Source organism: Marmota monax, unplaced genomic scaffold (genome assembly GCF_021218885.2).
Source record: "Marmota monax isolate L192 unplaced genomic scaffold, Marmota_monax_Labrador192_F-V1.1 WCK01_AAM20220418_F8-fsc00111, whole genome shotgun sequence".
NCBI lineage: Eukaryota > Metazoa > Chordata > Mammalia > Rodentia > Sciuridae > Marmota > Marmota monax.
Genome location: NW_026695067.1, coordinates 6,242,980 through 6,259,300, shown reverse-complemented (window position 1 = coordinate 6,259,300; position 16,321 = coordinate 6,242,980). Strand labels below are relative to the sequence as shown.

The 16,321-nt window shown below is 44.8% G+C and overlaps 1 protein-coding gene across 1 annotated transcript in view; it reads right to left on the bottom strand.

The window, feature by feature from the left end:
• Nucleotides 1-2,347: 2,347 nt before the first annotated feature.
• Hexa (hexosaminidase subunit alpha) overlaps nt 2,348-16,321 on the bottom strand; it is a 30,873-nt gene continuing 16,899 nt past the window's right edge. Inside the window, exons 2-14 of the mRNA XM_046428031.2 lie at nt 13,696-13,788; nt 12,837-12,902; nt 11,044-11,090; nt 9,809-9,919; nt 8,850-8,951; nt 8,276-8,408; nt 6,862-7,042; nt 5,903-5,989; nt 5,545-5,617; nt 4,674-4,857; nt 4,393-4,483; nt 3,626-3,730; nt 2,348-2,590 (exon numbers count right to left, since the gene is read on the bottom strand). Coding sequence (XP_046283987.1) covers nt 2,533-2,590; nt 3,626-3,730; nt 4,393-4,483; nt 4,674-4,857; nt 5,545-5,617; nt 5,903-5,989; nt 6,862-7,042; nt 8,276-8,408; nt 8,850-8,951; nt 9,809-9,919; nt 11,044-11,090; nt 12,837-12,902; nt 13,696-13,788 — 1,331 coding nt within the window. The 3' untranslated portion in view covers nt 2,348-2,532. The remainder of the gene's footprint in view (nt 2,591-3,625; nt 3,731-4,392; nt 4,484-4,673; nt 4,858-5,544; nt 5,618-5,902; nt 5,990-6,861; nt 7,043-8,275; nt 8,409-8,849; nt 8,952-9,808; nt 9,920-11,043; nt 11,091-12,836; nt 12,903-13,695; nt 13,789-16,321) is intronic.

The window sequence follows — 16,321 nt, the reverse complement described above, 5'->3', positions numbered from 1 at the left end:
CAGATTTATTTTAATAAACAAAGCACCCAATTCTTGCTTATTTTCTTTTTTTCCAAATATCTTTACTTCATTTATTTATATTTATGTGGTGCTGGGGATGGAACCCAGTGCCTCGCATGTGCTAGGCAAGTGCTCTACCGCTGAGCCAAAACCCCAGCCCATCTTGCTTATTTTCTTAGTGCCCTGTATTGATTAAGCTTATCAAAGCTATTAACAAAACTCTGGACATTAAAAATGCTAGGAGCATTGCCATAAGCATATGCCTCTACATTAATAAAACATAAATTCAGTCTAAATCCTTCATTTCACCCTTTCCCAGCATCATTTCAGCTTTCCTCCTATCCCTGCAGTCCTAGAAGTCTGGGGGCAATGACAGATCATAACTAATGCTAGGTGATACCCGTGCTCCCTAAATCCTGAGAGCCTATCCCTAAAGGAATCCACTGACTTACCCCTGAAGACATCAGTAACACCACTCTGGATCAGAGTCCTGGAAGGGAGAATATGTGGCACAAAGCCTCAACTCCTACCAAGGAGGGAGGGGTACAAATGGTCTCCATCTGCTCCCTTACTTTGTTCCTCGGGGCCCACTTTGCCTCCTTAATAGAGTCAGGAGAGCAGGGGCTGGGTGAGGACTGTTCCCAGGATGACTGCAGCCAGGGAACCAGCTGGGCACTTTCCTGCCCCCAGGTGGTGCACAGAGAACACTAGCAAGCCCAAGTATTCTAGGCCTGTGCAGATGGGACATTAAGTGCACAACCCAAGTGAGGAGAGGTGAGATGGAGAAACAGTGATTTGTGTGTTGAAGAGACTGGATGCTCTCTGTGGATCACTGATTCTGACCTTCGGAGAGTTCAAGATATAATGATGATCTCTTCAGGTTAATGGACCAGAGAGACAATGGTGGAGGTGGGGGTACAGCATGCTCCTCCCCCCACTGATAGTCTTGACCAATATTTTTTTTAATGGTAAACATAACAATAAAGAAAATGTTTACAATCAGACTAAGAAAGCCCAGAACCTTTGTGCTGTAACTTGAGTATTTTTATGATTTTTTTCATTGACTTAAAACTGACAACACAGTATCTGCTCATTTTATTGAACATTATTCCAAAAAATAGGAGCACTATAGTTATTATAATCAGGAGAGAAGCAGGGGGATTTGAAGAGTAGCAGCGTTTCTACAGGGTCCTTCCCTGGGGCCACCCCACAGTTTTCTGAATATTAGTGGTAAAGAGGCTCCTTAGGTGTGGAGCCTTAGCCTATGGCTCTCTAGACTAGAATCCTAGACTTGGTTAGGCTGAACTGTGAAAATTCCAAGAGAATTATGTTAATAGAAATTGGTCACCCTGTCCCTACAGAAAAAGCACAAGAGTCAGAGCTGGCTTACCTCCAACCAGATCCCCCCAAAGAACATGATTGAGGAACTAAAGGTTGGTGCTCAGATCCCTTCTCACTCCTGCCTTCCCTGAGCTTCTGTATCTACCACACTGGAAGCTTTTGGAGAGAAATGCCTGGAACTTCTCCATTGTCTTCCCAGCCTGGGAGGCAAAAGAACTGAATAGGTCCAAAGAAATCTCAAGGATTTCTGCCCACCACTGCCCCAGCTTTCAGATTATATTGTCACTGTATATGAAACCACCAGTGGGCAGTCTGATCCACAGTGAGAAATCTAGAGAAAAAACAGGTCACATGTGCAAAATCCTTCTTCCAGAGCCATGTGCCCATATTCTTGCCCCTTAGGGACAACTGTACTATCCATTTCCTGGGAAGATGCTATGGGCGAAATAAAAACAGGGTGGAAAGAAGGAGTTGGAATCTACATCATTTTGGAGTTAACAAGGGCCTTTGAGGAACAAATCCTTCAAATTCAATAACTTTTCAAAGTGTTTGGACCACAGTATGGGCTCAATAATATTAAATAGTGGTTAAATGAAATTGAAGTAGCAAGAAACCCAAGGCAGAGTAGCAGCTTCAGGAGAGGGAAGTGTGAGTCTGCCTGGGGAGAAGGGTATGGCTGCAGCCCTTGCTTCTGCCCACCACTCCTTCAGGCCCCATATATAAAAAACCTTGGAGGTGTGACACAGAAGTGAAGTGACCAGGCTGAGAATGGGGGTGGGAAAGGAGTGATGTAACTCATAGGCCAAGCAGAGCAGTAGAAAGACGACAGATCTCATTCCCAGCCCTCAACTTTAAGACCCTTCAAGGGGCAGGTCCTGATCCCAACCTGGCTGGGCCCTGCTGAGCTCTATTGCTCTTAAGAGGCTAGTCCTGGATGCTCCCTTACCCGAGGGCCATTCACTTTTTTTTTTCCCCTTTTCTTTTTACACAGATAATCCACATTGCATATAGAAAAATGCCACACCACTCTTTATTGAACACCAGTGCCAGCACTGGCCCCCTTCTCTCCAGGCACAGGGGCACGTGGGCAAGGGGCTCCTTCCCCCAGCCAGGATGCAGTGGAAGCCTGGCCCCACTACTGCTCTCCTAGGGCCAGCACCCTCCTTGGTGCCTGGGGCTGCTGGCTCAGGTCTACTCAAACTCCTGTTCACAGTAGCCTATGTTGAGGGGCTGGGCCTGGACACCTCGCCTGCAAGAGGACATGAAGAAATGACAAGGTGAGCCCCGTAGTCTTAGACCCCAATAACACCTCCACCACAGTCAAAAGCCTCTTTCCCCATTTCAGAAATCTCACATGGTCACCATGTACCAAAATTACTTGCAGATCTCACTTCTAGAGATTCTCTCTTGGGGTGAGACAAAGTGTTAGCAAGATCTGGTGATCTGGGAAACACCTTTTTCTAGCTTGCCTGTGTTTGTGCCTCATCCCCAGATATCTTAGTCCCTTTGGAAGACGTAGATGCTTGAGGGGTGTCCAGTGCTCTTGGTTAGTCATCCATTCTTGGTTCTATTCTAATACGCTTAAAGCAGTGATGGTGGAGACTGAGGTGCTGTCCAGCCCAGGTACTGGGCATGAACACCTGTTCTTAGGTCTTAGACTCACTAGTTTGAAGCCCTGACAATCTCTTTTAGGGGCAACATGCTTACAGTCGGCAAGGAACCTACTAACAATCATCTAGGACATCACAGACTGTTGAGCCTTAGACCCCAGGATGTTTGACTCGTAGCCCAAAAGTTGACTCTGAACTAAGCTATGTTCCCTATGTTCTAAAAACCTTGTCAATGACTAAACCAAGAAAATGACTCTCATAAGGCCCAAAGGCATGGATATCATGAGAGTTCATAAAAGCCAACCTCATTCAAATCTTGCTTTTGAGTGACTATGGGGCAAGGTACTTAACTTCTCTGTGCTATAGTTATCTTTATTTATTTATCTGTTTTATTTTTGCAGTGCTGGGGATGGAACCCAGGGCTTTGTGCATGCTACGTAAACACTTTGCCACTGAACCATACCCGCAGCCCCTTAGTCATCTATTTCTGAAATGGAGGTAAAATTTATCTACGTTGTGGGTTGTAGTAAAAATCCAGTGAGAAAAGGCGCAGTGTAAAGCACAGTGCTTGTCAAAAAGTAAGTGTTACTGTTACCATTCTGTTCTTCTCAGTAAGGGATCCCAAGCTCTGAGTTGGCCTCACCCACTTTGGGAAGGACCCACAGCCTGCTTACCTCAGCAATTCACAGCGAAAGTGTGACAAACGTTGAAAGGCAAACTTCACATCAGTCATTGAACTCTTGCTCCATAGCCTTTCAGAAACAGCCCCTGCTCTGGGCCTGAAGGAAAAAATGTATGTGGCAGATTGGCCCTGTGTTCCCTGGAAGGGTGCTGGACACCCACAGGCTACTGCCTTTTGTTCAGGCCCCAGAATAGCGCAAGACCAAAGAATGTGATAAACACCTTGTTCCAAGTGAGAGCCTGGCTGATTGGTTCCCAGGCAGTTCTGGGGCTCAGCTCCATTTTTGTTAAAATGTGGATAGTGATCTAGCCTTCCTCCTCTCCCAAAGAAATGGGAACAAGAGTAAGCCTTAAAGGCATCATTAGTTGGTACTGATAGCAGCAGCAGATGTCTTTCAAATGTAAACTCAGTACACCTACCATGCTTGGTGAGGCTACTATAGCAGAAAGAAATCTTATAGGTATCATGGACCCTTAGTATTGGAACCTGAGCAAATCACCTATGTTCTCCAGGCGTCCTTATCTCTATCTGGAAAGTGGTGATAATAATCACTACTCCACATACCTACTGGGTTGCTGGAGGGACATATGGAGCCACATGGGAAGTATTACATGCAAAACAGAATGTAATGCAATGCACCTACTCTTCTCAGGCCTAAAAGGAAGGTACTAGTGTGGAAGTGGCTGGATGGAATTGACTGTGAAAAGGAGGACCCCTGCCCTCAAGCCCAACCCTCCATATCTTCCAGAAAGCCCTTACCAGAGCCTGGGGACCAGGTTTGTACTGTCCACATACTCTCCCCACATACAGGCCTCTCCACCAATCACCAGAGCCTTCTGCTCAGGGGTACCTGAGGGGAAACCACAGTGGGCCAGTGAGAGGTGTAACTCTAGGCTTCCTTTTCCACCACTGTCCCAATGTGGCCCTCTCTGCAGACAGGTTATTTCATTTCTAGAAATGTCTAGCCCAGACCTTCCTGCCTCCCTCCTGAGTCCCAGCCCAGTCATCTTTGGTCAGCAAGGAGAGTGTCCTGCTTTCACCTTTAAAATCCAGGGGCTCCACTTTATAGAAGTCCTTCCAGTCAGGGCCATAAGTTATACGGTTTAGGTACCAGGGGGCAGAAAGTAGGGCCCGGAAGCCAGCCTTAGTGATCAGATCCAACTCCTTCATGTAGCCTACTGGTAACTCTTCTTGCCATACCTGTATAATGGTGTCTGGCCGAACCTGTTGCAAAAGGTCAAAAGGCATTAATGGTATAGAACTGAGAAGATTTCTGGGCCTCTTTCTTAGGCAAGCAACCTAGGCTAAAGGGTGTATGTGTGTACCCTCTGTTTCCCGGCAGCAAAGGATAGCTCTGTGACTCCTAACCACTGAGCTCATACCCCACTGCAGAGCTAAGGAGTCCAAGAACCCTAAGACAGCTCTCTGCTGTTCTCCTCCCCCACATGGAGATAGTAATATTGTCTGGGAGCCAAGGGAGGCAAGCAGTGGGGCTCAGGAGCCAGCATGTCCAAGAGTCTCCAGATATTTCTTGGGGTAAGACAAGGGTTGGGATTTTACTGAACAATAATGAAGGAGAAGGCACATTCATCCTTAGGGTCCAAGGATGAAGGCAGTCTGCCTCTCCCAGACCCTAGTCTCTGATTCAGGAAGGAAAATCCAACCCATCAAGTCAAGTCTCAGGAATCTCAAGTAACCAGTGATTCTAGTCTATAGTGATCCTGACATCTAAACCTGGGGCTCACACCTGTGCAGTCTTTCTAACGGGAGAAGGAGAGACGGTCAAAGTGCTTGGACCGTTTAAAACCTAGTCCAAACTGGAGGATCAGTCCCTGCAGAGGCAAGGGAGGAGTAGGGAGACCAGAGGTAGATGTCACTGGAGGCTCCTTTCCTTCTCTGCCCCTGGCTCACCTTTACTTTATTATCAAACACCTCCTGCCACACCACATAGCCCTTGCCATAAGCAGAGACGATGTCCAGCAGCCTGGGAATGAGAGAAGTGTCAAGAAAGTGTCTGCTCAGCTCAGACAGGCTCTAGGCTGTGTGTCCGTACTCTAGGACTTAAGCCTGGCCAGGGGGTCCATCCCTGACTGGAAGGTATCTTTCTTTCCCAAGGCTGGTACCCAACCACTCCAAACCTGAAAAGACAGAGCATGGTGACCCTTCAGGTGCCCATAGAGTTGTCAAGCAGGGCCCAGCCCTGATATGGAAAGTGGGGGCCCCATAAGTAGTAAGCCCCAAACACACTCCACCCTCCTTCCTTCCTCACGTCTGGATATAGAAAGACTCCAGCTGCTTGAAGTCATCACCAAAGCCCTTCTTCTTCATGAAGGCTTGGATATCTGGATTGGATCTCCTGAATCCCAAGAGAAAATAAAAAATTAATTCTTTTACCACCCCAAAAGCCTATAGCCTGGTGGTTAATGACCTGGCCTCTTACAACTATCTTTTTTCACTTAAAAGAGTCAAATCACTGAGGATCTCAAAAGTTGTAAATGAGCAAAGTGTGACCAAGCAAGCTATGTAAAGGATGAGTTTGAGTCTGAAAGAGTCTGAAATCCAAACCCCCAAAGAGAATTCACATTCATCCTTAGGGTCCAAGGCTCGGCTGGGAGCTCCAGCACACTGGATTCTGACTTCCCATCTGCTGCTGTTCCAGCAGAAGCCAAGAGTTGCTGTCTGTTACCTACTGCAAATCCTTGCCCCCTGACATCTGTTTGCTCACATTGTTCTCTTCCAAAAATATTTTCCACTCCTCATGTCCCAAAAGCCAAACTATTTCCCTGAATCCAACTTTAGTGCCTAATTCTGGATGAAGCCCTCACAGCCTCTTTTAAGCTCATTAGATCTGAGGTTTGGACTTTATGATTTAATATTAATTGTACACTGTCTATTAATCTTGAATTCTCTTTCTTGATTTTTCAATCAGACTATTTTAAGCCTATGTAAACAGGGATTATTTATCTCTATCTTGGATTCTTCCAAGATAATTCTGAGCTGGAATATTTTTTCACAAGTATCTCAAGAATCTGAAAATACAGAGGAAGAGAGGTTTGCACTGACAGCCTTGCCAAAGTCAGGTAGGGCCTCTATGGGCTGAGACAGACTGCTGTGTCCTAGAGGTTAGGCCCTAAGCAGCAGCAGCTGACCCAGGCAGCTATGCAGGGCTGACCTCTACTCTGAGTAAACAATTCATCAGGGAGGGTGGGAAGATCAAAGGGCTCATACCAGCAGGTGAAATCAACCTCATCTCCTCCAAGGTGAAGATAAAAATCTGGGAAGACAGAGCTGATCTCCAGGAAGAATGTGCTCATGAACTCATAGGTATTGTTGAGACTGGGGTTCACTGGTCCAAAGGTGCCAGAGGGCCGAGACTCAGAGTAGCAAGGAGTCAATAACCCTGGGATACCTAAGCCAACAGAGAACCCCACATGAGTGTCAGAACCAGCCAGGCACAGTGGAACACACTTGTAATCTCAGATACTTGGGATACTGAGGGAGGAGGATCACAAGTTTGAGGACAGCTTGGGCAACTTAGTGAGACCCTGTCTCAAAAGAAAAGAAAAAGCCAGGTGTGGTGGGGCATGCCTGTAATCCCAGGCTGAGACAAGACAATCGCGAGTTCAAAGCCTGCCTCAGCAACTGTGAGGTGCTGAGCAACTCAGTGAGACCCTATCTCTAAAATAAAATATAAAATAGGGCTGGGGATGTGGCTCAGTGTTCCAAATGCCCCTGAGTTCAATCCCCAGTACCAAAAAAAAAAAAAAAAAAAAAAAACAGAAACAGGAAAGAAAAAGACCCATGTACACTCTAGTTCTACATGTAAGGACATTAAATCTCACAGAGTGAGACACTTTTGTTCATAAATGTCACACACAGGCATTTACAGGAACTGTAACCACCTATTCAGTCACAATCAAAGGAATATGAACATGTTCACAATCAGAGACAGGCTGGGTTACAACCAGACAACTGTTAATGGATACACTCTTGCCTCGACACACTGCTTCCAATAGAATTCACCCTTGCTCCAAATGGACATTTCTTTTCAAATGGCCTTAAGCAATAAAGGGGACCGAGCCTAATGGAGCCAAATTGGTACAATCTTTCCTATCTCCTCCTCTTTGTGGGATCAATTATTATGCATAATTCTACATTTCCTAAGGGGCATTTCTCTTGGCCCAGAGGCTTCCCCTCTTGGGGTTGAGACCAGGTGGCAGCCTCTTTCAAAATCTTCCTTTAACTAGGTTTTAGTTTGGAGGACTCTCTCTAGGGTCTGGAGCTACACAGAAAAAGAGAGTGAGCAGGAGTAGTAGCTATTTGAATGACCTCTGGAGGCCACCCCAAGCTTCTTTCTATCAGATTCTAATGAGATTAGATTCCTCAGTATTTGCTCTGGGGCACAACAATTTTGCATGGGGATCTGAGATGAATCTGCCCATATTTTAATAATAAAAAGTGGACTCCTTTGTCCATCCAAAAGTAAGTTCTTCCCTATCTAAATTCCCAGGTAAGAAAAGTTTATAGAAAACATTCTTCCAAGGACCACAACTGGAACATGCCACATCCTAGAGCCAATGCCCTGAAGCCCCACTCTAAGAACCATCAGAAGATTCCCTCCAATCCCAAACATTATTCTTACCTGGTCCCCAGGACAAAGTGTGGCCAGGAGTGTCAAATTCTACCAGCACACGGATACCCCGAAGCCGAGCATATTCAATTACCTCCTTCACATCCTGTGTTGTATAGATGTGGGTGACAGGGTTGTAGGACCCCTGGAAGGCATAAGATACACTTCAGATCTTATTTCCTGAAGGCTATCAGAATAGAAGATACTCAAAATGCTTCCACCACTCCCCAGATACCAAAACTATCTTCAAGAATCTTTATCATAATCCCCCACCATTATCACATCTACTGTTTTATCTGAGGACCATAATGCCAGTGAGATAAACAAGGTAGAGATTATTTCCATTTAACAGAATAAATATAAATAAAAAACAAATGAGGACAGCAAATTTTCTTCTGAAGGTCATAGAGCAAATTAATGGCAAAATTTGGACCGGAATCCAAGTGTCCTGATTCCAAAGCTACTGTCCTTTCCCTCTGTCAGTGTGTCTGGTTAGGATAAGAGCTATTGTCCTTGCCAGCAGGAGCTCCAGCCAGGCTCAGCCAGGGACCTATTATAAGCTTAGGCTGAGTGAAACAAGACATACCTTTCTGGTGAGCTCTGGAAAAGTGGTGCTCTCATATGGGAAGGAAGAGTCATCTACAATATGCCAGTGGAACACGTTGAATTTATTGTATGCCATGACATCCTGTAGGTCAGAGCACACACCATTAATCTATCACAGCCTCTCCGATTTCAGCCTCAAACTGGGCAGGTTGGCAGGCTACTCCATACACCCCAACAAGCCTCAACCTGCCCCAGCTTGCAGTGAAAGATTTATACAGCCTATCAAACCACCCCATCAGAAAGGGCCTGGCATGGAGGGGTGACTCAGAACATTTCTTCTTTTCCAAGACACAGCCAAAGACAGCTGAAAGATGAATTCTGGCCACATAGAGATGAACACTGTAACTACTATGGTAGCCCGTTATCTTCCAAAAGTCCCCATATAGTCTTAGGACCTACACTTACTTCTTCCTACCACATGCATTGGGTTATGTGACTTATGTTTATCAAATCATGATACCTGCCTGGGAACTTGGTTGCCCCCAAACTCATAAATCTAAGGCTTCTGAACCATGTGTCAACTCCTTTGGTTCCACCAGAGGAGGAAAGGAAAAGGCAGACCCATTAACTGGGTGAGCAATTGTTATCTAAGAATCCACATTAAACTCAACAGACTTAGGAACTTCCTCAGCTGAGGCTTCAAACACATCTTTCCTATGACTTCATCCTACATAAAGAATGCTGAGGAGCCAATTCCCTAAAACCCTCACCGTACTCTTGGAAACAGCCTGAACATTGGTTCACAGTAACCTGTGGCATAGATTTAAACCACTCATGATATTTTTTGAGTCTTCGAGCAGGTCACGTCTACATTTTCCCCAGGGGCTTCAAGAGTTACATATATTTCTCCCCTACTCTTTAGGAATATGGGACCTGATCAATCCCTTGCCCCATGGCTCCAGAATTCTATGCATGAATAAAGCCTTAAGGCTTGTGTACCAGTGTGTCCAGTATGCTAAACAGTGGCAGGTAATGTCGAGATGTATCCAACAGCAAACCCCGGTGAGGGAAGCGAGGAAAGTCCTCAATCTTCGTCTTGTTGACAAAGAACTGTGCAGACCAAACATTGAACATGTCAAAATTCAAAGGGATTATCCCAAGATCTCTGAAAAGCCAACCTATGAATAACTATAAGGATATTGTAAGAATAACTATGTCCCTAAACAATGCCCTCCACCAATCTCTATATCAAAGACCATAAGCAGCCACCTTCCCAGAGGTCAAACATCTCACTTAGCCAAATATAACTGTCCCATATACCAAATACAAGTGTCCCATACAGATTAGATTTTCCTGACTGTTAACTTGTTTATTTTTTTCAAAGCAATGTGGTATCAAGGTCACTACTAAATTGCTGGGAGCCATTAGCCAAGTAGGTATGACAATTTCCTTGCCAGCGTACCCCATGTTGCTGACATGTTGCAGTGACATTGAATGTAAGTGACCTTGCTCAAGGACCAAGGCAGATTAGGGTGTTCCCGGTTTTAAGATAATCGTGTTTAGGGCGTTCCCGGTTTAGGTTCCAGGTTTAAGGTTTAAGATTATTCCTGCTGGGAATAGGGCGTATCCTGCTGCCTGAGTTCCCCTTGAGTTCTCACGGGAGTCAGACAGTATATTTTGGAGATAGAAGCCCAGTGGAGGGGATTTGGGCAGAGAATGTGGATTTGGGAAGAGAACGTGGATTTCCCCAGAACGTGATTGTAGATGGCAGGTGTGAGTTCGGGAATAAAGAGTTGCTGTTTGAATCTACAAGCTGTGTGGTGGCTCATGATTGTGTGCCCAGCCAGACTGCGGCACTAAATGATTCAGAATAATACATTATAGTCACTCTAAATAGACCAATCTATCAAAAAAGTTCTCCATTCACATCTCCAATATTTATCCAAATCTACTAGGACCCCATCTAAATAAAAAAAAAAATCTTCCCAGGACTCTCATTATTTTCCAGGACTTTTGAGAAAATCCCAGAGTGCAAAAAGAAGCCCCCTACCCCCCCCCTTTTTATTTCTTAAAAAATTTTTTTAGAAGTAGTTGGACACACTAGCTTTCTTTTATTTACTTATTTTTATGTGATCCTGAGGATCGAACCCAGGGCCTTGCATATACTAGACGAGTGCTCTACCACTGAGCCATAATCCCAGCCCAGGGAGCACTTTTAAAGGGCCCATACTTACCGCGCCATCAGACGATCTCCAAACCACCTGGCTAAAAGTCTCCAGGCCTGTGGAGAAGTGGAGAGAGGGTGAAAATTTGGGGAGTCTTGGAAAGTTGTATGTAACTAAGGCAGAATATGATGTGTAGGCATAGGGTGAAAATGGATGTAGTGCAGGCTTCATGATTCTCAACACTTATAAAAAGGAGATACCAAGAAGTCAGTTTACATTTTGCTTCTGTATTTTATTTTGGAAGGAAGTTTCAGTGCCTTTCCATGCAACACACTAACTTTCAAAACTCATATACCACCTCCATATTTTCTGAGCCTTAAAGTTACAATAAGATGTAAGATGGGGGCTGGGGTTGTGGCTCAGCTGTAGAGTGCTCGCCTAGCACAGGCGAGACCCTGGGTTCAATCCCCAACACCACATAAAAATAAATTAAATAAAGATTAAAAAAATAATAATAAAAAGATGTAAGATGGCCAAGCCAGACTGCAAGGGGTTAAAGCTTTCCATGGATAAAGCCCATTAGGAGCTAAGAGAATAAAAAAAGAGGGACCCTGGTCTACTGGTCTTCACTTCTTTCAGACTGAATTATGAGAAAGTAATCATTAGATTGAGCTTCTAAGGAGCCTGAGGCTGGATCTGGAAGACAAGGACTCACTACTCTTCCTCTGTAGTGACTGAGACCAGCTGAAGTGTGCTGGGTGGCAACTGCCCCCCCAAAGGACTGCCTTGACATAGTCTCTTAGAGACCATCAAGGTGCAAGCACAGTGATTCATGTTCTCAACAGCTAAGGCCTCACTTATAGAAACCCACCAGAAACTCCATGAAGGATCTCCAGAGTCCCAAAATTTTGAAATGAAAGAATCCATAAGACCTTAGTGGTCAATCAGGACCTAATGTGAAGCTCATTGGAACCTATGATATGGGCCCCTCCCCACTCTGATACCCAGCACACTTTAGAGTCTGACATGCCCCTTCCCCAAACTAACTAAGGAACACCTTTAAAAATGTAGGAGAGGGCAGAGAAGGGAGTATGCTGCATCTCCAAAGAAGGGAGGAAAGGCAGTGTAATAAAGCCCAACTAAAACAAAGAATTCAGTGAGAATTACCTCATATTCACTGGCAGAGGCTTTACCAAAAGTAGTAGAGGCACCTGGCTAAGTATTTGTCTAGGGACCAAACACCTTCTCAGTAAATCTAGAGAAAGGGTAGGGGCCTATCACCTATAGGCTGGTAAGCCTTCATTTTCTCCAGAAATAATATTGCTCTACATATTTTAATACTACCTTTTACCTGTATATATTTCTTTTGTTATTAGTCCCCCCACCACACACACACACACACACACCTTTTTTTTTTTTTAAGAGATGGGGTCTGGCTATGTGCAGGCTGGCCCAGAATTCCTAGGCTCAAGTGATCCTCCCACCTCAGCCACTTGAGTGCTGAGATTACAAGTCCATGCCACTGCACCTGGCTTAGTTTTCCTTTTTAAAGACCCTTTCCAGTCATATGCCTGGAGTGAGAGCTGGACAGGTAGTTTTGGTGATAGTACTGCTTACTCTCATAGCTAGCTGCCTGTCCCCTGCACTCTCCCCCTGTACTGTGCCACACGGGATGAAGCCTATCAGCTTCTGGACGTAGCAGCAAGGAATGGGGAAACTCCAACTGTCTCTATAAAGAAAGCCATATTGGGAGTATTCACTGGGCCCCAGTCCTGTTCTCCCATCCCATCAACTTCAATATTCCCACATCATTCTCTCACCCCCATCTCTTTCTCTTTCCTTAATCAGCCCCACCTTGTTACCTCGGAGAGCTCCCCAGACACTATGAGAGACGAGTAAAATCCGCTTATCATTTATGGTCAGGGTGTCTGAAATGACAAAAATAATTCATTTGGTGGTTTACTCAGACTATAGACAAGATGGTCTATATAAATCCTTGGTTAAAACAGAAACAAAAACAATAAGATCACTTTTTTTTTTTTTTTAATCTTTCAGAGAGGTGCAAAGCCCCTGGCAGGCTGCTGAAGGGTGGTCACCATAGTGGCTCTGCAGGCCCTGGCAGATGATGCATGAAGACAGTCAGGCTTGAGCAGAGTTCTCTGCAAGCAACACCCAGCTTGTGGGTCATTTTCCCCTAACCAAAACATGAGGTCCTGTTAGCCTCCAGCTGAAGGTATGATATCTCCTACCAGCAAAGGGGATAGGGCTGTTTGAAGGGGCAAGTCCAGCATCCAGCATTCCCAAAGCCTTTGTTTCCCTTTTTCTCTAGACTTCAACTACTTCGTCTAAGAATGTGAGAAAGAAGCAAAGACTCAAATATTCACTTTGGAAAGGTTCCCAATCTGCTGCTCAGGAAAGATAGGAGGCAGTCATAGGACTAATGACGTAGCTTTGTTTCAGCATACACAACCCAAAACTCTGGCACAGTCCTCAAAAAGTAATGTACCCAGTCCAAAGGTAAGTGTCCTATGGGACTCAGTGAAGAGCTAGTGCAACACTCTGCAGCCGACCTTTAAGTACTGGTTAGAGGTTCATATGAGAAAAACTCATCTTCTATGGCTTTTGGCACTTCAGGTCATGAGAAGCTTAGGTCAGGACATCTGGAATCATATCTCCAGACAAGTGCCTGCTCTTTAGGACATGGGGCAGTGTGGTACTTACAGTTCTCCAGTGACTCCAAAGTAGGAAAATCAGTACATCCCGCTGTGCTCACAGAGACAACCAACTTGTTCTTCTTTATTTTCTCCTGTTTTTCTGCAAAAAAAAAAACCAAAGTAAACAGTATGGCTGACTTGCCACTAGCAACAACAGGTAAAAACCAAGACCCTGCAGAAGGGTTCCTAGCTCTAATCCCTCAACTCACATACTGAGGTGACAGGAAAGGGAAGATGTGATATTCACCCATGGAGTTGTCCCTTTCTGGTCATGTTCAACTTTTGTTCTGGTTGTGCTTTTTTCCTCCCCAGTAACCCACCCCGACTCACACAGGAATGATTTAGGTGGTAGTTCTAACTTTGCCTAGACTGTGCCAAACACACAATTCCAAGGCCTCAAAAACTGCTTCTCATCAAGCTGCAGCTCAACATCTGGTCTTCCTTCACATTGGCACAGACAGACCTCCCACACACAGGGCACACAGAGAATGCAGCTGATGCCTCAAAGAAGGCCCATGATCACCAGCCCAACCTGTTTTCTTCCCCACCCTTCCCAAACAGATTCTCTATCCAAGGCAGACTTCTGCTCAACACGAAAGCCACCAAATATGAATTAACATATCATAGCTCTACAGACCCCAGTCTATGCAGAAAAAAATGCCATAGTCAAAATGTGCATCTCTTTCTACCCTCCTATCAGTTTTCTGTGATTTTTTTTCTGTGATTCTGATTTTATTGTGCCAAAATTAATGGGTCCCCTCCCTATTCTTTCCTGAAATCATATGTACACCACTGGTAGCACAATATCCATGACTTTCTCTGGAACTACAAAGTAAGGAATAGATGGTCTGGAAGAAAGCAGAGAGAGAGACTTCAGAACCAAACCAGAATCCCAATTTTACCCATCTCCAAGCAGAAGAAAACTGGGAGCCTCCGAGCATCTCAAGGAAGCCAGCTCAAAGCTCCTGAGCATTCCCATATGGATGCAATTCAGCTCTCACATCTGCCAAGAATCAAGCCAATAAGGAATCCAACAATGCCTGCCTAAACCCTGCAGGGAGATGGGAATTTGAGGCAACTCTGGGTATGGCCAACTTTTATCTACATCCTAATCCTAAAAATACATCCCCTCTTCATGCAAGGACAACCAGGTTCTCAGGCCTCAGAGACTGCTCTCAAGGCAGAATCAGTAGGTTCATTGTAAGTACCCCAAATCAGACAGAAAACCTCTCCAAATCCATTGCAACAAATTCTGAAAACTGAGGACTTAATCTGGAGGCAGGGGCAAAGAAAACTATAAACGAATCCTTCTCCTTAAACTATATATGCCCCTTGCCTCCTTGGCACCCCTTTAACTGAGCCCATCTGGGAGCCTCAATATCACTGTGTGGATATATCTCTGGCAGCCATCCAAAGAGGGCAAAAGTCCTGAGCTTTTCTGTTAATCCTCTGGGCCTTTGTCTGCCAAATAAGGAGAAATCCCAACTCATCCACATGCAACTACCATGGTCACTGTCCTGAGGACAAAACAGGAGAGGATGCACAAACAGCAGGATTATCCGAACTATTACTTGGAACATAGGAAAATACATTTTTTTTTTATATTATCTTTTAATTTTTCTAAAACACACCTGCACTCTATTCCTTAGGTCTATAGTCCTAGATCACAGATTTTTTGGATGATCTGAAGGATATGAAAGCACTTTTTTTCCAGAATGATACCACTATGGTAAAGAATCCTGTCCTAAATGCTCTCAGTGACTCATGTGGCTGTTAAAGAAGTATATTCAGAGGCTCAGCTGCTGCTTAGATAAACTATGAGAGAGAAGATTTGAGGGAGGCAGCAAAACAGGAGGGACACTGGGTCATCTAAAAGGATGTAAATAGAGTATCATCACTGTGGTTTTCCACCTCGTTGTTGCCACTGTACGAGCTCTGAAGAGAGCAGGAAATAGGCAGGGGCCAGCCAGCTGCCTCTCCACACACTCACACCCACACCCGTGCACTGAGAACTGAAGTGTGGGAAGTGAGGTATGGCAAACAGCCCGCTGAGCGGGCAATCACATGCACACATGCACCGTGGACCCACTGGGACAGCAGGGAATTCTAAAGCCTCGGATGCTGAGGAACAGAGTAGTGGGCTGGGAAATCAGGAAAGGCTGGTCTGGTTCTGGTTCTGCTACTACCAAGCCGAGTAAGATTCAAGTTTCAGGACTTCCATTTCCTGTCCTGTAAACAATGGCAGGGTGGAACAAGATTCCGTCTACTAAAACCTCGTGACTCCAGGTTCCATTTCATGATTACAGCCTCCTACCTCTGCAGCTCACTCATCTCCCAGCTTTTATCTAAACTCTTTCTCTTTAAGAGGGAAGGGGAAGGTAGAGTTTCCATTGAAAAGTTTGCATTTTTTTTTTTTAAATTAAAAAGGTAGGGGCTATGGTTGTGGCTTGTGGTAGAGCGCTTGCCTAGCAAGTGAAAGGCACTGGGTTCAGTCCTCGGCACCACATAAAAATAAATAAATAAATAAAGGTATAAAAAATGTTGTATCTGATTAAAAAAAAAAGGTAGTACTCACTAGTTGAAAAATTCAAACACTACACAAGCATTTACAATAAAAAATAAACAAAAGTATC